The sequence below is a fragment of the Coturnix japonica genome, chromosome 5 (assembly GCF_054131305.1).
Source record: "Coturnix japonica strain WE chromosome 5, WE-NBRP24, whole genome shotgun sequence".
Classification (NCBI taxonomy): domain Eukaryota; kingdom Metazoa; phylum Chordata; class Aves; order Galliformes; family Phasianidae; genus Coturnix; species Coturnix japonica.
In genome coordinates, this window is record NC_140667.1 from 43,705,990 (window position 1) to 43,726,373 (window position 20,384).

The 20,384-nt window shown below is 37.1% G+C and overlaps 1 protein-coding gene across 1 annotated transcript; it reads right to left on the minus strand.

Annotated features, from left to right (window-relative positions):
- Positions 1 to 551: 551 nt before the first annotated feature.
- On the minus strand, positions 552 to 11,787 carry LOC107315246 (serpin A3-4-like). The gene is made up of 4 exons (XM_032444983.2): positions 11,142 to 11,787; positions 5,797 to 6,067; positions 2,823 to 2,973; positions 552 to 1,988 (listed from the first exon to the last, which is right to left on the minus strand). Exons 1-4 carry the CDS (start codon positions 11,773 to 11,775, stop codon positions 1,800 to 1,802), a joined length of 1,245 nt encoding a protein of 414 aa, XP_032300874.2. The 5' UTR covers positions 11,776 to 11,787; the 3' UTR covers positions 552 to 1,799.
- Positions 11,788 to 20,384: the final 8,597 nt, after the last annotated feature.

Below are 20,384 nucleotides of genomic sequence, written 5' to 3' on the forward strand. Positions count from 1 at the left end.
AGGTCAGTAAACATGCCAAATATCATAACATAGCTCTCAGAGGGAGCTGAGAGAGACTTTTTCAGAACAGAGATGATGAGAGGTACATATGAAGCTAAATGTTTGATAAAGTAGAATAAGTGCATATTGTATATTGCCTTTTAAATAAACACTGCTGCATCAAAAGAATGTCAAGTCCTCTCAGCAGTTTCTCCTCCTAACAGGAATAACTTGCTATGCACTGAAAAGGGATTTTCTGCTCAGATCAAAGAGTGTGAGCTTTCTGAAGATCATTTCTGGCATGGTGATTGGTGTATATGAGCACTATATGGACAACTGTAGGTAGGAAATACTGGTCAAAAACCTGCTTGAAATATACTTGGTAATTTTTAGATCAGAATTACAGAAAAAATTTTTTACAAAATTAGAGACTTTTAATGTCATATTTATTCATTGTTGTTCTCCTATTGTAGTACAATTTTTCTGTGTAGTTCAAGACAGTACAAAGACTGTTGTTAATGCTTAACACCCATTAACACGCTAACCCATTTTAGTCAATAATTTACCCCTCCTGCAACCAGAGATCAGATATATATTATGAACATGGGCACAGAAATAAAACACTGATAGATGTTCTGAAAGAAGAAGTAAAAGTAGACAGAAAAGAAAAAATAAATAAGCATGTACATTATGAATGTGACTTCTGGTACTGTGCATCCTAATAGGGAAAACATATCCTATAATATTGCTGCTATACTAACTATGAAGCAGATGAGAAATGGAGTACCAATATCATGTTATTAGACAGTCTGGGAACAGAAGGGTTCATGCCAAAAGACATGGTATAAGTCACCAATGGGGTATAAGGTGCTACCAGTAGGGTGCTCTATTCTACAAACAATACTGCAGTGGTGCTTACTACTGTGGCTGATCTCCCAGGGCAAGGTGGTACTACTATGTGCACTGGCACCTTGAGGAGACGGCTTTTGTTTCCACTAGAAGCTGATTTAGGTTCAGGCACAGGCTGCAAGAAATCCTGTGGCTGCTGTAAGTTGTGTTCACAGAAGTTTGCTCCAGGGAGTTGAACAGCAGAGATCTGACCCACTTCTTCCTTTCTTAGACCCAATTCTGACATATTTGCCCTGGAATGAGTATGGACTGGGAAGTCTTACAGAAATACCATATATGTGCAAGGGAAAAACGCAACTGTCTTGTGATCTCTTTGTAGCAGGCAAGCTACCACAACAGCCAAGATGCAAGTAGTAGACTTGCTGGAAAATGTTACTATGAAAGGTAGTAAGCACTATGTATGTTAAAAGCTATCCTAGACTTGGTAGGAAAATGGGCACAAGTAGTTAAGTGCCATAACTTACACCCATTTGTCAATCAATGCCAAAAAAAAAAAAAAAAAAAAAAAAAAAAAAGAAGGCAGTCACAACTGTGATGGAAGAAGCGAAGGAGCAAGGGGTTGCACAATCCTCTCCACCCACATGCTCACATGCTCTTCATCTTCCCTGTTTGAAAATTTATCTGTGCTGTCATTGTCACACGGGCCTATTCTGTTCCAGATCTAATGAGAATTTTGCCTGGATGTAACCTTCATTTAAAAAAAAAAAAAAAAAAAAAAAAAAGTCCAAACAAATATGCAATTATGACAACGTACATTGATGAAGTGTCTCATCTACAAAGACAAACAAATAAAAACAAAAAACAAAACATAGTTTAAGAGGTGGAGAGCCCTCTGTAGCCATGCCATGCTCGTCAGGTGAAACGCTGGATTAAACAGTGGTGATAACTGCATACCTAATGTGTATATTAGCTTAATCTTTTTCCAGAGGGTTCACAATTTTTCCCATGAACAGTATGTTATCCCTCAAAGTTATGACCAATAAGAAGGGTCTGTTCATTCTAATGACAACTGGAGCGGACATAGGCACTATTTCCATGCCTGTGGCAGCTGCTGCTTCAGTGCCAGTCTCATCCACTTTTACCACAGCCTGATGAATAGCCTGTGAACAAACAGATATGTTACAAGTCAGAATGGTACAAAAACAGTTACCTTAAGAGGAACTGAGCCAGAATTGTCTAAAAAAGTAATTAGTACAAAATTATCATGAAGGGGACAGGCATGAGTCTGATGCACAAAGACAGTGATCTCAGGGGGGGAAAGAATTCATACTACTTGAACTATGGCTTTCTTCATCTCAGAGAACCCGTCTCTGTTGAAGAGCTACTCATAAAAACACTATCTTTCTGTTTCTTCTTTTAATTTTGTTTACTTTTTGTATTTCATGCTGCCACTGGGGCAGATCTACAAAGACAGAATAAATCTGAAAAGAGAGCAAAATCACATTGAATTTTTTGACAAGTTTGTACAGTTGAAGTACTAACATACAGATAGGCATGAGTAGCGTCCAGAGTTTAGAAGTAGGCACTGTTTTTCTTCTGCCCTCCCCACTATAATACACAAGCAGTCTCCCTATTTATCCACAGACAAGCTAAAGAAGGTAGACATACACAGAAGCAGCAATGTAATGATTGTAACAATATAGTGCAGGAGGAAACTTAAGTGTGCAGAGGCAATTATTTAGTCACATCTGTTTCATAATGCATCCCCATACAGATAAAAAATGCCTCCCGGATTTGAAAATTATGGACTTGTAACCTACTCCAATATAGTTATGCTGACAGCCCAAGTAACATGGGTGAAATACTCTGTGCATCTGCTTTTTCATGTGAAGTGAATCCTCCTCACATTAGTATTACATCATGAATATTTGAAATCAATCTAATGTGAACATCAATAGCCATAGAAATATAAAAGAAGAAGTAATATCATTTACCTGGGAAATTCTGTGCTGGGGTTGTCCAGTGATACCAGATAAGTCAGCCTTATCAGTGAATAGATCCCTTATGCCCATTTGATATAAAATGTTTTTTAGGTTATATCTCCCATGAAGAGTGAATTTTGGAAGATATAAATTTACTGAGTTGCTGGAAAAGAAGTGCAAGAATAAAGTTAAACTTTCAGGCATGATAACACAGTACTAGGTAGAGTCATTTTGCTTCTCCCCAAAGATATTTTGTTTGCAGTCTCTGTCTACTCTACACAGGGGATCATAGAATCACCGAATGGTTTTGATTCCAACTCTCCTTCCATCTGCAGGGACACCTCCCAGTATATCAAGTTGCCCAAAGCCCAACCCAATCTGGCCTTAAATACTCCTCTGGGCAGCCTGTGCCAGTGCCTCACCTCCCTTACAGTGAAAAATTTTCTCCTAATATCTGAATCTTCCTCTTTTACTTTAAAACCATTAAGCCTCATCCTACCATTGCTCTTCCTGATTAAAAGTCCATCTCCAGCTTTCTTTTAGGCCAGCTGCAGGTACTGGAAGGCTGTAATGAGGTCTTCCCAGAGCCTTCTCTCCTTCAAGCTGAACAAGTCCAGCATTCTCATTCTGTCATCACAAGAGAGGTGCTCTGGATCTTTGAACAAATTTGTGTCCCTCCTCTGGACCCTCTCCAACAGGTCCTTGTCCTTCTTATGCTGCAGACCCCACAGCTGAATACAGTAATCAACTGCAGGTGGAGTGACTGGAGTACAGGCATACGGTTACCTCATCTCCCTGTTGCCACTCTTCTTTTGATGCAGCCCAGGATGCAGTTGGCCTTTTCTGGGCTACAAGTACACACTGCTGGCTCATGTTCTGCTTTTCAGCACCCAACACTCTCAGTTTCTCCTCGGGTTTGCTCTCAATCCACTCATAACTCAGCCTTCGTTCTTGCTTGCCATGGCCCCAGACCAGGTGCAGGACCTTGCACTTGGCCTTGTTAAACTTAATGAAGTTTATGAGAAATATATTTGTATTAATTGAGAGAGAAAAAAAGAATGTTTATAATAACCAGAAATGCTGGTTGAGAAGCTAGGGTCTCTAGTTTGCAGTCAGCCAGTACTACAGTAGAGACATGCCTCCCACGCTCTTCTTATGACATTGTCAAAAGGTTAGCCATACACTGCAAACTTCAGGAAAGAACCTACACAAACTCCATTAGTGGAGGGTACAGAAGATACGCCTTGTGAAAAAGATTATTTCAGGTGTCTCAAAAATCACTATTTTGAAAAATGCTGTGCCATTAGTTTTATCACACAAATTGAGAACAAAGAAGACAAGACATCCCAAGGTTACAGGGCAATGAGTAGCTGGCAAAGTAACAAAAAAAAAAAAAAGTACATTGACACCAACTACCTACTCAACAGATAGTTCTATGTCATCTGATGCCCAATTTATTCATTTTTATTCTTTTTTTATTCTTTTTATTATTATTATTAATGACTAGTTTAGTCTTTCAATAAATTAATCACACCTCCATTCTATCCTGTTTCTTCCTTGATCTTTCAAGCAGTATATTTAGCCAGAGGTAATTCTGACAATGCTGATTTGTCGGTGCTGTTTTCTGGTCATAAACCAGGTTCAGGTTTCTAGGGCAAGGAAGTGTGGAGCACTTACTGAAACTAGCTAAAAAGCAAGTGGTACAGTGGACTAGTGGAAAGGGAAGGGCTTGTGCTTTCATCATAGCACATTCCACAAACTGAATGGAAAGTCTGGCTGGTACTCAAAAATGAGAGTTCTAGTGGATTGAAAATGGCTTGCTGATCTTCTACTTAATTTCTGATGGTACTGATTACTGACTCAAAGGAGATGCAACTACAATTGCATCATCTTTCTTTCTATTACTCAAAGACACTCATTCACAAGCCCCTACTTGCTTTCAACATGCAGGAAAGGGAAAGCATATAGCAACAATGTGACTGGGCAAGAAGCACTGGGATACACTTTCCAGAAGAGACAGGAATGATTTCTCCACAGTTCAACCATTAAATTGATCTCAGCTGCCTGTAGTCAGCTGCACAAATACTTTGGTACTATCTCCCATTCAGCAGCCAACAAACAATACCACAAATAGGGTCAATATCAGCTTGCAGATATAAAAACAGAGGCAAAAATAGCTTGTCCCAAACTCTTACATCATTCCGTATCCCACAAAAAAGACATTTATTGATACATCCAGAGGCTCTAAATGACAGCAGTTACACTGAAAACTACAGGCAAAAGGTGGAGAAGTTGATGTTATTAGTTTGCAAGAGAGAGCTGGCATAAGGAGAGGTGGAGAGCTGCATAGAACAAGCTTATGATGTGTTGTTTTAAGGCAAATTCATTTTGCCTTCTAGTCTCATTGTTACCTTGAAGCAAATGTGCCTTAATATAATATCGCCTTTCTAAGTCTTCAGAGAGCCTGAATTCAATGGCTCTGCAACATATTAGATGCTCTATACACTTATCGCTAAACTTTGTAATCACAACTGTCAGATGAACGTTGCTATTTCAAAATTACATGTGTAATTACTGATAACAGTAAGGAGTAAAAGGAAGTAAGAGCCAAGAAAAAAAAAGACTTAAGGAAAGTCATATGAATTTAGTTGTAAATAAAAGACAGAAGCAGAAGGCAGGGGCAAAAAATAATAACAACTATTAGAGGTATTAAGGCAGAAAACTGGGACCTACAGAGAGCTGACATCAGAAAACAGAATGTGAGAGTAACAAAAGTCCTATAGCAGTGAAAGCTTTCAGTTCATGCAGTATGAATGTGAAAACACAGGAGTATAAGAAAGTCAAATTTCAGATTTGGTGAGAGGGAATTTTTGAATAGTTTAGAAGAGAATTTAAAATAGCATCCCAATTCTTTATCAGAGCTCAGCAGATTAAAATGTATGCATCCCCTTTCTTACCATCTGAACCAAGAACTGCAGAATTTTACCTTTTTGTGACTAATGTCCTCCATCTTGCCATACGTTCACAAGACAATTTGTTTTCCAGCTTCCTCATTCGTCCTTGATCAGGCAGAACAAAAAATGCTGAAGCACCTCCTTTGTAATCCATTTGCACCACAGTGGAGGACAGTTGTTCATCATAACCATGCTTGAACGCGCCGATTCCAAACATCATTGGAACTTCAACAGCCTTGTTCCCATCCACAAAGAATTTTTCCTTTTTAGTGTATTGTGGATTGAAAGGTTTTTCCCATTCAGCTTGAAATACAAGAGATAGAGTTATAGGATACTATGAGATATGGGATATAGGAATGACAGGACATTGTCACAGAGGCGTTAACTGCTACATTTTTATAAGCTTCAAGGATAAGTCAGTTTGCAGTAAGAACTTGTAGTTACTGAATACTCAGAATAATTCAATAGTGACATAGTAAGTAGGCTGTGATGTACGAAATCCCCTTCATTATTTACTGTCAGACAGAATAAATTTAAGTGTGTTATCAAATGTGTGATTTTCCTCTATGAAAATAGTTTTACAGTGCTACAAATCCCCCATATAAATGGGAACTCAGAAGAAGACAGATTCTCTCTCCTTTCCTTGTTTCCACACCCTAGAAACTTGTGAAGGGGTAAATTCTCTAGGTTACTTGAAGAGAGAAGAGTTTTATATGCCACTTCTTCTCATGGGCAATAAAGTCATGAAGAATTTAATACCATCATACTTCTAGATTAAAAAATAAAATAACAGAAACCCTTTGTACTGTCGTACTCAAAAATTCAAATTTTCAATGGCTCTTCACTAAGTTGTGGTAAAAAAAACCAAACACTTGCGCACACTGAATCCTCTCTAGGTAAAAATTTATAAATCAAATTCCAACTATCAGTCTCATCCATTTCAGAGACAGAGCTGAAAAGACTGGAAAATGGTTTTGTATTTCTTTTTCTGTTTGTTTGCTTGTTTATTTTTAAAGGAAGAAGCACTGCTCTGCAGTAGATTTTATCTTGAAGAGCAAAGGTCATTTTAGGTTCAGTGAGCAGATGAAATTTAAAAAGTGCCATCAGAAAAACAAACAAACAAACAAACAAATGTACCCATGAAACAAGATCACATTTGAATTCTGATTTCATTTTAAACAGTGATTACTAGGCAGCTTGGTACAAATGAACAAATAATCTACTGTTTCCAGCAAATTTGGAACAGATATAAACAACACTTATGTACTGCTCTGAAGCAGTGATATGAGGTTTCATGTCTTGAGCTATGAAAATATGAATTGACAACAGTCAACCACTGTCATGTTTCTTAATTGAGACCACAGTAACATAGTTCTGATGTCATAGACTGATTTTCTGTAAAACTTTCATTAAAAAACAAACTGGGGACTTCTATCATCAGACATACAAGAGGTAAGATTTCTCTTTCAATAAGGTTTAAGGAAAAAACAAAACCAAAATGAATCATGGAAATGTGACACAGGTCCTGAAAAGCTCAAACAAGTTTTATGTAGTGCTCCACTTAGGGAGAACATCCACTGATTTCACACAAGTCCTTTCCACCCATTATGGAGGGACATCTATTCTAATGGTCTCCTCTTTCTTAGGAGGCTGCTTTCTAGGGATGGCACCTCTACAAATTGTTTTACAAGTTCAATTCAAAAAAAGGAATCATTAAGTATAATATAAGGGACTGGTGCACTGGTGGAATTTCATGCCCACTGTTTGAGAGCCAGGAAAACACCGTCAGACTTTTGTCCTTAGGGAAAGACTTCTAAAAACTAAGCTAAACCAAATAAATAAATAAATAAATAATGGGGGGAGATAAGTCACCACTGCTGTGCACAGAATGTTGCAATGTATAGAGAATGGAAAAAACTTTAGAAGCATGTTCATAATATGAAATTTCTTTTTTTTTTTTTTTCTCCCTCGTTTTGTATTGAGCTTTCCCTCCTAGGTCATATGAGGTTCTACTTCTTTGCACATCCTTAACACGCTATTTCTACCAGATAAATTACCTAATATTATTTTCTTCATTTCGTTTTCAGAATGTGATAAAATCAATAAGAGAGAGAGGATTTGAAACAATTAGAATATTCCAGTTGGAAGAGTCCTACAAAGATCATCAAGTCTAACTGCCTCACCTCTTCAGCACTAATAATAAATTAAAACATAGTAATATAGGCATTATAAAAATGCCTCTTGAACTCTGCCAGGCACAGAACTTCAATCATCTTGCTAGGAAGCTTGTGTTTCCTAGAGCATTTGACCATTCCCATAAGAAATAGTTTTTTCCTCATATCTAGTCTATACCTACACTGGAGCAGTTTTGTGCCACCCCCTCACTTTCTATCATGATTTAACAAGGAGCAGAGACTGGTACTTCCATATCCCATGCTTAGGGCACTGCAGGGAGAGGTCACCTCTCAGCCTCCCTTTCTCCAGACTGGATAGCTCAAGTGTCCTCAGCCTGTTCATTAAAAACATATCTTCCAGCCCTTTTATTATCCCTGTTACTCTTTTCTTGAGACTTTCACAGGCCTTAACTTCCTTTTCGTAGTGTGTAGCCCAGAACTGTGCCAGGGGTGAGGCTGCACCAATACTAAATATAGTGGGAAGACTGCCCTTTCTCAGCCAGCTGACAGTGCTGCATTTAAAGCACCTCAAAATATAGTTTGCACTCTTGGCTGCTCCTGCTGAACTGAACTGCTCTTACCCTTGATGACTTGTTGGTCTCCAACTGCTCAGTTCCCAGTCTATATTTGTGTTCTGTACCTGTATTCAGCATTACTCCATCCCAGGTGTAGCACTTGGCATTTCCCTTTGTTCAGCTTCATGTCATTAATGATTGCTTAATATTCCAAATTCTCTAGATCCCTCAACAAGGGCTCTCATCCCTCCAGAAACTCAACAGCACCTCCCAGTTTAAGTATCAGCAAAACTGCTGAGGTTGCATTCCACCCCTGCATCCAGATCATCAATAAAAATGTTGAACAGAACCTAGTCTGGGATTGAGTCCTAGGAAACACAACTAATGACAGCCAGACAAATGTAGCCCCATTCACATCAAAACTTTGAGTTCAATTGTTGAGCCAGTTCATCACATAACATAGCATGAATCTTTTTACCTCACAGCTGGACAATTTGTCCAAAAGTATAATATGAGGGACAGTATAAAAGACCTTACTGAAATCCAGGAAGGTTACATCTACTGCCTTCCTTTCCCCCTAAATAGGTGTACTCATTGTAGAAGAATATAAAAATGCTAAGGCAGGACTTTCGCTTGGTGAACCCATGGAAACTACTAGGCTTGATAATAGTTCTATTCTTTAAATGCCTTTTGATAGCAGCCAGGATAATCTCCTTAATTTTCCAGGGACTGAGGTTAGATTGAAAGGTCTGACATTTCCTGAGTCTTCTCTTATGCTCTTTTTGAAGATAGATTTAACACTGACAAGATTTCAATCAGCAAGTTTCTCCTCAGATTATGAGGATCTTTGTTAATTATAGAGAAGGTCCAGCTATAACATCCACTACCTCCTTCAGTATTGTTTCAGCACTCTGGAATGAATGCTAGGCCCCATGGATTTAAGAACATTCAGCCAATACAATTGATTCCTTACATTTTCATTGACAAATGGAAGGTCAATGAAATCTAAGAAGATTAGACGACAACACAAGATGTAACATTAAAATTAAAAACTAGGACATAGAAGGCATCAAATAAGTCCACTCAATCCTCATTCCCACTTGCCAGGTGACTATATTCATCATGTATCAGTCCAACTTTATCTTTAAACCTCCTCTTGCTGTTGATACACTTTAAAAAGGATTTTTATTGTCTAATGCTACATTGGCCAGTGTCAACTAAAATTGTGCATTGGCTTTTCTTATTCTTTTCCTAGAAATATGAACTGTAGCTATACAGCCTCCCTGTGTCTGACTTTGTTTCCAGAGATCATATCTTTTCTTTTGCCTAAAGTTGAGGAATTCCCTGTTCCTCCATTCTGAATTTCTGCCCTGCTTTCTTGATTTGCAATACAATGAGGTTGCCTCCCTGCTCCTGTGGTCCTAAAAGGTGTTTCTTAAAAAGGATCATCTCTCATAACCAACTCAAATCTTCTCAAGCTATCTAAGTAGCTGAAAGTTTGCTCTGTTAAGATCCAGGTTGGCAACTTTGCTGACCTTTCCCTCCTTACATCAAAAATTTTAAATTCAACTATTTTAAAATAACAGCCTCCCATCTTTATATCTCCCACTAGACCATTTCTATTCTCAAACAGTGGGTCTAGGAGGACATCTTTTCTAGTTTGTGTAGTATATACTTGTGGCAGGAAGAAGGAAGTTATCTTCAATATGTTTTAGGAATTTTCCAACCTTACTTGTTGCAGCTGCATGATGTCTCCGGTTTATGTCTGGGAAGCTGAAATCTCCCATAAGGGTGTGAGCAGCCATGCCCAAGATTTCCCCTAACTGCCTAAAGTATAATTCATCCGTAAAACATTACTGGGTCAGTGTTGGTAGTAGATATCCACAGTGATATCTGCTTTGCTATTGCTTCCCCTAAATCCTCACCCAGAGGTTCTCTACTACATCATCCTTAACAGCAATGGCTATACAGTCTAATCTCTCCCTTATGTACAGTGCAACACTTTCACATTACCTGCCCTGCCTGTCCTTTCTGATAGCCCTCCATCCCAGTACTCCAGTCACAAGACTCAATTCACCAAGTTTCACCATACCAATACTATCATAGCTCTGGGAAAAGATCAAAGCTTCCAGTTCTTCACATTTGCTCCTCACACTTTGTGTGCTAGTAAAAAAACATTTCAGATATGCTCCTAAAAACAACTTATTAAACCAGTTATTGATCCTTACACACTTGCTTCTCTTCTTGTTAGATCAGGAGTCAAAAAAAAGTTTTGGGAAGATCTGTAGGCTGTAGCTAAGCAGACTGTATAACTTAATTAAGCAAGCTTATTGTCAATATGCTTTTATTTTATATGGGGATGGGGCAGGGGAGATCCATTTCTTCACTGCAGAAATATCTGTCAATCAAAGAAACAAAACAAAACAAAAGTTTGAAGACCTATGCCTTTAGACACATTAGGATGCCAATGATACTATTACTGAAGTTAGTAAAAAATAAAATCAGTGTGAAACTATAACTAGTTTTACTAGTTAATACTGTAATATACTGTACTATGCTGTAATATACTGTAATATACTGTATACTTTACTGTAAGAAAAAAAAAAGAAAAAAAAAAAAGAAAAGATTTCCAAGACTGATCTGAGAAAATAATGAATGAAATCAGAGAATAAGATATGAATATCTTACCGTTAAAATAAATGTAACTAATGAGAAGTAGTTCAGTGAGTGGATCAAGGTTATTTATGAGATCCTTGATTTTCCCATTGGTTCTTTCTGCTACATAATCATTTATCTTCTTCTGGGCTTGATCAGACCTCTTGAAGTTCATAGGATAAATTTCACCTTCATAGTATTCTCTGAGGTTATTCAAAAATCTTTGCTGTGGTTTCAGTTGATCAAGTACAAACAGGACATTTCCCATATCTAGCTGAAAACCCTCATTCTTTCTGTTTACCATTTGTATGAGTTGACGATAACCTTCATGGATTTCATTTTCAGAAATCTCACGTGGATTAAAGTGAAGGACCCTAAGAATCTGTGCCAAAGTATCAGACCTGGCACCAAGAGTCAGCATTGCAAAGGCAGTAGAGATGCTCAAAGGAGAGAAGAAAATATTCTCACTGTTTTCATGAGAAGAAATCTCTTTGTAGAAGCAACAAGCAAACTGACAAACACGCTTCCCTACAGCCCGCTGTGGCATGTTTCGGTTTTCATTTCCTCTTTGATTTTGGTTTCTTACAACTTGGTGATAAGGCTCACAGGGATACCTGTTGGAATGAATCCCAACAACTAAAAGGCAGAGGAACAACAACAGCTTCATGTTTCTATAAATCTGTAAAAGAAGAAAGTAAAAATGAAATGTCTTACAAATCTTTTTACCTCATCCTTTTCAATAAATCTGTCCTTTCACTGTACAGTTCTGGCTTGGTTATTTCAAGCCATTTTAATTCAAATGATATCAGCTTTCTATTTCAAGGAAGTAGGCTTTGGAAAATTACTCAATCCCCAGCAGAAGTTATGAAAGAATTAAAATCAAAGCAAAACAATATGAGAGACACCCTCATTAACGATAGACTACTTTTCCTTTGGAACTGTTTTATTTCCTGTATTCTATTTTAAATGTGACTTTAATTGCTAGAAATCCTTGAAGTCATAAGCACTGGTCTAGAAGAGAGGATAAGGGAGCCAGTCAATGCTGGTCAGTTACAGTTAGTAAGATGAAAAATTCAAAAGGAAACACACAGTATTCCTCCACTGTGACAATTAAATGTTACACATAATTTTAAATGGGCTGTGGGTAAACATACAAGCAGACACCAGAGAGAAAGTAAATGAATTAGACAATGAGGAAGTGATGAGCATTTTCTGTGATTCCCTAAAGCTTGACTAATTAAGCACTATTTAAAAAAAAAAAAAAAAAAAGAAAAGAAAAAAGAAAAAAGAAAAAAAAAAAAAAAGAAAAAAACCATGGAAATACAGTGCTGTTCATTAAAAAAAGGAAACTAGACCTTGTAAAGGTCTAGCTAAGTGACCAAACCAAATCACCTAAAAATCAGAAACAAACAAACAAAAATTAGAGGAACAAGAGAACAATTAGAAAACAATCTTGACTTTACAATCAAAAATACAGTGAAATGTGATTTTAGCACAGAAAGCTGCAGTGGCAAAAAGCAAAGATGAATGAATGAACTCTAGAGGAATAATACTTATTAATACCCATAGCATAGGAAAGCCTTTTCCAAAGTAGTACATAAACCATCCATTCACTTCTGCATACTATTAACTTTAGAAACAAATCTTAATGGTACCACGCATGGTTCAGCAACCTTAGTTGACAGAAGAAAGACATGGAACAAAACTGGAAATCAAAAACATCTTTCTGTGGCATATTACTGTTTTACCTCCAAAATCATTAATAAAATGAGGTACTCCTCAGTGAAAAATACAAAGATTTCCAAAGGTGAAATGTAAGTTAAGTATCTGATTTGGAGTGAAAAATAGTATTCAGGATTTCATAACTTATAAAATCATGACATCCTGTTGAATTTTTATCCAGCAATGATCTTTCATTAGTGTTCTCCACATTCTTATATACCTTGCTTCTCCAAAATCCAGTGAACTCAGAATACTGATCTCCACTATTATGTATATATATATTTATATATATATTCTTTAATCACATTCTCTGAGTATCATGGTTACAGCAATGATACTATTGCTAGGAAAGGACAAGGACCCTGTGCCAAAACACTTTCAGTCATCATTCACTTTTATGCCTAGAATGCATTTTAAAATGGTACTTTTTGATTTATTAGTGTCTTGCTCTACTGTCACTCATACTCTAATTCTCTCAATGCTTAACTCTATCCACAGCAGTTTTTTTCTGAATTCTTCTAGAAGTTTTAGAGAGCAAAACATAAATCTCTAGTTTCATGTTATTTCATGTACATCATTTGTTATTTATCACCCCTTAGCTTCATTTAACTCTAAAACATTTCAATGTGCAGTTTTCCTAAAGAGGGAAATGCTATACAAATGAGCTCATAAAGGACTAATCTTTTATATTTATAAGATAAAGTAATAAAACAACACAAAAACAAAGTTTAAATTGCGATTTGATTGAGAACAATATAATTTCTCAATTGATTAATTAGAAATTGTTGTAACATTTGGCAGTTTTTCCACAGCAAAAAGATGTATGACTTACAGTACAGTCAAAAGGGTCTCCTGTTGTGTTCACCAGGTCTGCACAGGTCCTTGCTCAGTTGTTTATGCTGCTGAACACAGTGCAGGGTATCCTCTAGCAAAGGTTAAGATCATCTAAGGGCTGTGACTCACACATTATAATTTTAGAGATTAGGCAGAGCAAACAATGTTGAAACTAGTTTTACTGGACACCTAACTTTGCTGAATATATGTCTCACACGTGACATTATATTATTTGTGAATATCTGATAGACCTGGTTAGGTTCAAACCTATTTTCATCAAACTGAACTTACAGATTTTTCTTATTACAAGACATTTCAACTGCCAAAATCTGTGGTTTTGTTTTTTGTTTTTTTTTTTTCTTTTACAGTCCAGAGAATCTACAGAAATAATTACAGTGAAAAGTCTTGAGCACCATCTCCAATGACTACAGCACTGCTGCCACAAGCGCTAGACTTGATGCCCTGGAATAATAAATAAATAAAACAATATTTTCATGAATTAGCCTGATTGTTTGCATCCTGCATATCCATATGGGGGCATCATCCTCCCCAAACAAACTCAGTGATGGTTCTAAAAGATGCAGAACTTAAAACACTGTTTTGTTACCTTTGGAAATGCAGCCGTAAGTGTATCTGACTATCCACTCCCACACGGAGAAAGCGCTGGCAGCATGAGCTACTATGGCAACTTCAGGGCCACTCACACAGCTGTGTGCCCAGATGAAAAAGAATGTGGCTGGGATGCCATTGTACATAGGTGATCCCAGGTACAAGTATGGCCTGGGGGCAGGGGGCGGAAGCCTAAGAACGTGGGTGTTAAATTGAACAAGTCTTTAGACCAGCTTACTATCTTGGTATCTGGTTTGTGGGTAGCAGGCCCCTCTGATCGTGTGCCAAATTCATCTGGGTTAGATCAGTCAGCCTGGTACCCTGAGCTCAGCCCTATTCCCTACAGTGAACCCCTGTCATTGCTGTTGCAAGTCGGTGAGACCTGAGTGACAGCAGCGTTGAACATCTGTAGATCATGTAGTGTAACCTCTTTCTCAAAACAGGATCAGCTATAGCAGTTTGCTTGAGACTGTCTCAACTGTGATCAAGACAGAACAATCTCTCTGAAGAACCTGTTTCAGAGTTTGACCATGCTGTCAATAAAACTGGTTTTCTCACAAGCTTAAGTGGAATTTATCTTAATTTGTGCTCAATGCCCCTTGTCCTGTAACTGAGAAGAGGGTAGCTCTTCCTTTGCTCCTCCCATCACAAATCAAGTGTTCATTACATGAGATATCCCTAGGCCTTTTCTTCTCTGAGCTAAACAAATCCAGCACTCTCAGTTTCACTTTGTATGTCAGATCACTTTTCTTACCCACTGCTGGAACCATGCCAGAATACCCATGTTCTTGCATTGGAGCCCAGCACTAGACAAAGCACTCCAGATGTGTATGCCAGGAAAGAGTAGAAGGAAGGCATAATCTGTTTTGACCACTGGTGATGATCTCCCTCATGAAGCCCAGGATGCTCTTGGCCTTCTTTGTGAAAAGTGCTCACTAGTGGCTCATGGTTATCTTGGTCTCTGACAGAAACTCCAAACCCACTAAAAACACTATCACATGTCTCCATTTCAAGAATTTGGATAACATTTACTCCCTATTTCCCTTTAAAACACAAGCATTTTATAAGGGGGATTAACTTTACTATACACAAAATAGGTGGAGTTCTGACCTCAATGCTCCATCTCAAAGCACCATCAAAATACTAACCACAACGATAGCTCAGTAATATTTTCTGGCAGGCAAAAATGCAAGCAGTGAAAGTTGTTGATGGTTACAACCTATCAATCAACTGAGCAGATTTCCAAAACACAAAAACACAAAAACAAAAAACAAAAAAAAAAAAAAAGAAAAAAGAAAAAAACACAAAAAAATAAAACAACGAACAACTCAAACATATTGCTTAGGAAGTAAATCTTGAGAAAAGAAATGCTTTGTGGTTGTTTACTGGACTCAAATAATGTGTTCTTTAGTCATAACATTCACTTGAAAGAGTATCTGGGATATCATTTTTACTGTTTCTTGTGTAAGAGCCAGGAATCTCACTTAGAACCAACTTTTAATAATGGGCTACAGTTTTCATAGTGTATGAAAGGTGATTTCTGATGAAGAAAGGAAGGAAGCCTAATTAAATACAGACGCCATACTAATGACAAGGTGATGGATGAATGACTAAGCTAGATTTGCACACACCTAGACCACACCTCAGGACACTTGTAAGGAGAAAGCCTGACAGTGAACAGGGAAAAGTGTGCCCCACAGTTGGAAAGAAGGCAGAGAAAATTGATGCAGGACCAGTGTACGTGAAAAACATTAATATCTTCCTACTAGTATAAAAGAAAGTCCAAACGTTTTTCATGTCTTTCTAGAGTGAAGCCATTAGAGTCCTTCATGTGAAAGGAGACGTAGCAGTTTCTGACTCAACTGTACAATTTCTATACATGATGAAAAACTTAAACTATAAAAAATTATTTATATCAAAATTATAAACAGAATACTGATTTATAGATAATTTGGCCACTTTGTGTAATTTTGAAAACTGTGATATTCCAGAATATTCTGAAGATACAATGTTAATAGTGAAAGAGAAAGTTCCCTCAACCATACTAGGAGCTTTTCAAAACAATCTCACATAACTGGCACTGAATTGCTCATATGTGATTAAGTTCCAGATGGCAAAATTTAGTGTATCTGTTTAGAACAAAGATAATAAAATCAAGGGGCTTATTTATGCTGAGTTCTCTCTACTACACCCAGTAACCACTGGTAGGAAGAGTAGAGAATTCTACTCCATAAACAAGGCCACAAAGCCTCTTCTTAGCTTTACTAAACCCCAGATACCAGGTGTGTACACACTTTTGAAGGGATGGAAGAATGTCCTAATTTGTTGTCCACTGAAACTAAAGAACTTTTTCATAACAATAATTAAAAGGGAGGCAACAGGGACTGAAAAACAAATTTACATTATGCTGTACTTTTCTGGAGCTGTCAGTACTTTCTTCTGGAAATTTAATGGGTAAGAGTGTATAGCCTAAACAATGACGAAGCTTATACTAATTTAGAATATCTGGTTCCTTGTAATAACCAAAATATTGCCTTTTAGAATTGTTTCAGACCTTGCAGGATTTCTCAAAAATGATTGCTTAGTAAGTATAGCACTGCTACAGAAGATTATAGAAACAGAAATAATTTCAAGACACCTCTGTTTAGTTATGGGTTTTATAAAAACCCTTTTAATCCCAGTATTCCCTCCCAATAAACTTTTTGTGAAATGTTATGATCTTTAGATTTTTGTCAGAGAAAATCTGTATATTACTTTTTCCTCTTAATTTCAGCTCTCTCATGGTCCCAAAACACTAATACTTTGACAGCAGACACAAAAGTTAGTGACTTTCAATGATCAGTACTTACTATCAGCTGTTGAAATTTTAATTAAATGAGGAAACAAAGCCATCACAGGGAAGAAAATCTCTCTATATTCAAAATGAGGTTCAGCAGCTCAGAGGAAATTTTCAAGATTAAGTTAATAAATCATACATAGACAACCTCCAGTAATATCCCCTTCCCTTTTTTCCCCCACTTCCTTCTTCCAGTTTTGGCCTCCCTTGTGTAAGGCATTATGCCTCAAAAATCACAAAAATAAAGAATTTAATTCCCAGCAGATCATCAGATTAATGGAAATTCCAAGCCATAGTACTACTAGGTGACACTAATAACATGCATCTCAAGGAATAAAAGAGTATGTAATCTGGCTCCAAACTCTAATATACTTTTAATCAATATATCTCAATATGCTTCATATTATAAAAGGTATGTCAACAGCTGTTTTGCAGAGAATATATAGACAGCCACATACTCTGTCAGTACAAAGTACAGAAACCAGAGAAGAGAATGACAGTTGTAATAAGAGATGTGATCAAGTTCAGATAAACGTGATTAAAGGCTGAGCTACCAAAATTATGTAAACAAATTTTAAAAAATTGTTATTTCTTAGGAGGATGGGGAGGAGAACTTGAGAGATCATCCTAAAAAGAGAAAGTGGGGCTGGACAAAAACTTTTCCATTTTGGGGTCTAGTTCTAGACACTGTTACTCCTTGCAACAGATTGTTTGGTAGTACCAGAACTGAAAGCAAAATAATTGAGGCAGTGACATGATGGTGAAATGGTGCAGACCTCTAGAAGTCAGGCTAATTATGATGCTGTTGTGCTACTGCTCAGGTGTGACAATTCAGCTCTACCCAGCAAAGTGATGTGCAATACACTCATGGTAATTTATTAAGAACAAACTTAGGTGACTAGCATGAAATAATATTGCATGAACTGAACATAAACACCATCTCTCTCATCGAAAGGATCCTTCTGCATAGACTTCAGAACTTACAGAAAGCTCTGAGAGAAAACTCTATTAGAACTGAGAATAGGCCCCAGATAGCTGCTCCAGTATTTCCCTAAGGGAAATTTTACGGTCCAGAATTAAGTTGGAAAACAAAAACAGTACTTTACACACTCTTTTTCAGACATGCCTGAAAATCCTAAGTGCTACCAAAAAGGAAACTCCGATTACAAAGACACATTCTGGAAAGCATCATACATCAGAGTGCCAAGAAGCATGACTCCACTGCTCCTGATACCTGAACTAGCTTGTTCAGGGCTCTCTAAGATATCTCTGTAAGCAGCTGTTTTGAACAGTAAAAATAATCTGGGAAGTAAGCAAATCTGGCAAGACTAGATCATGATGATGCATCCTGTGACAATGAGCCCAAGGCAATACAGACGTTATTATGTGAAAAAGGAACTAAAATATAATTGATTACAAAACTATGGAAAAATTTACAAGCTATGGCTTTTTAAAAAAAGTTCTTTATTCTTTCAGAGTAATTCAGAGAACATTTTCATAGGAAAACTAGACAACATAACAGCAAGAGATAAACTAGTGATAACTGGAAAATGGTGAAGACATTGCACACTGTAAATTGTACCATGGGTAAATAGACCCATGTTCAGATTGAAACTGCAACTAAAGAAAAGCTCTTGGTAGTAAAAATTGAACAGGTAAAATTCAATCTATGCAGTATCAAACTCATGCACACAGAAATTGTGTGAATTAGAGGTATTGGTAAATAAATGGAGGAAAAACAATGTACTCTTTTCTGGATGTCAAATCTGCAAAAATACTTCATATCACTGGATTCATAAAGACAGTGAAGCGAAAAGTGAAATGGCACAGAACAGCTGAGAAAAAACTTCAGTGCATCTCTTAGAACAGAGATCTCATTGGAATAGAGATTAGATCAGTGAGCAGATCCCTCAATAGAACATACTTTGTACTTAAACTTAATTCTTAACAGGAATACTTTATACTTCAGCAAGCTATTTTCTCCTTTCTGTGAAGCTGCAGGGGAAGTTTTATTTACTCTTGCTGGAAAAATGATATGCATATTTTGAATATTTTTTCACTTCTGTTAAACAGTCTATGGGCAAAATATCACAGCAATGCAGATAGTTGTTCCATTGGTCCATTGCATCAGCCCATTGTTCAGCAAACACACTATTTTCAGCTGTACTATTTCAAATATTTGCAGTTGTATTCAGAAAGTTAAACTCCATGATCTCCATTATGACAGAATGAAAACTGAGATCTGACCTTGCACTATTTAGTAAGAAGCACATAAATGGACAAGCTAGAGTATGCGATATGTGAAATTTAACTTAGCAGAAAGCAGACAATTAGAATGCTTCTAATGCCTTTAACAGTAGGCCCGCACAGTTGTAAATAAATGGAATTTTTCATTCAGGATCCTGGCTGTATCCATAACTTCATGCTCTTGATAAAAATCAGTTCTAAAATGATCACAATGACAATGTGTTCAGTGAACTAAGGAAATCATTATCCAAGCAAAAACATTCATGGTATCAAATGTCTCTAGATACCAAAAGGAAGATGAACAAGATACATAGGATTTGCTGCTTTTCCTGAAAAGGCTTCTGTTAGTCAGTGCTGACTGTTGTCTAAAGAAAATGAACTCTAATACAACAAACAATGAGAACCAATAGCATAAATAGTGGAAGAGAGAGCTACAGGTGCAGAGGATAAAGTACATCAGAGATTTACCAAACTTGGTCAACTCATTTAGCTGATAAATATCTGGGTTACTGGAACTATTTTCAACATCATTGCACAGCTAACGTATTTGAGGTGGAGAGAAAGACTGAGTACTGAAAATTGTTCCTATGATGACTGAGCTCAGTAGACACAGAAAAAGTGGGGTGTAGCATGGAATGAGCAGTGTGAACTAGAACTGAGGCAATAAAAGAAGAGGGAATTGCCTTCACCATAATTACTACACATTAGATGATATATGCTTCAAATGATTCAGCTCAGTTGTTACATAATTTTTTTTTTCTTTTTCTTTTTTCTTTCTTTTTTTTTTTTTTTTCCCAGCAACCTGCAGAAATCTTCAAAAGCTGAATATACCTTTACATCTATTTGGAAGAAGTTAGATCGAAACTGAGTCAGCACTGGGCATGAGAAAATTGGCTGGCTGAAGATATTCTGTGGAGACATAACAGCACATCAGTGTCATAGTGTAGATGCTATGTATGTCACTTTGCTGGAATGAGTGTTCAGTATCCTTGCTTTGATCCACTGCTCTACAAATAGCATGTCCCTTT

What these genes read in the sequence shown, in the direction of transcription:
- LOC107315246 (XM_032444983.2), bottom strand. Translation starts at nt 11,775, where the DNA reads ATGAAGCTGTTGTTGTTCCTCTGCCTTTTAGTTGTTGGGATTCATTCC. An exon ending in TAGTTACATTTATTTTAACG is followed by an intron (nt 6,068 to 11,141) that starts GTAAGATATTCA and finishes TTGTATTTCAAG; the next exon opens with CTGAATGGGAAAAACCTTTC. An exon ending in CCCAGCACAGAATTTCCCAG is followed by an intron (nt 1,989 to 2,822) that starts GTAAATGATATT and finishes GTTTGTTCACAG; the next exon opens with GCTATTCATCAGGCTGTGGT.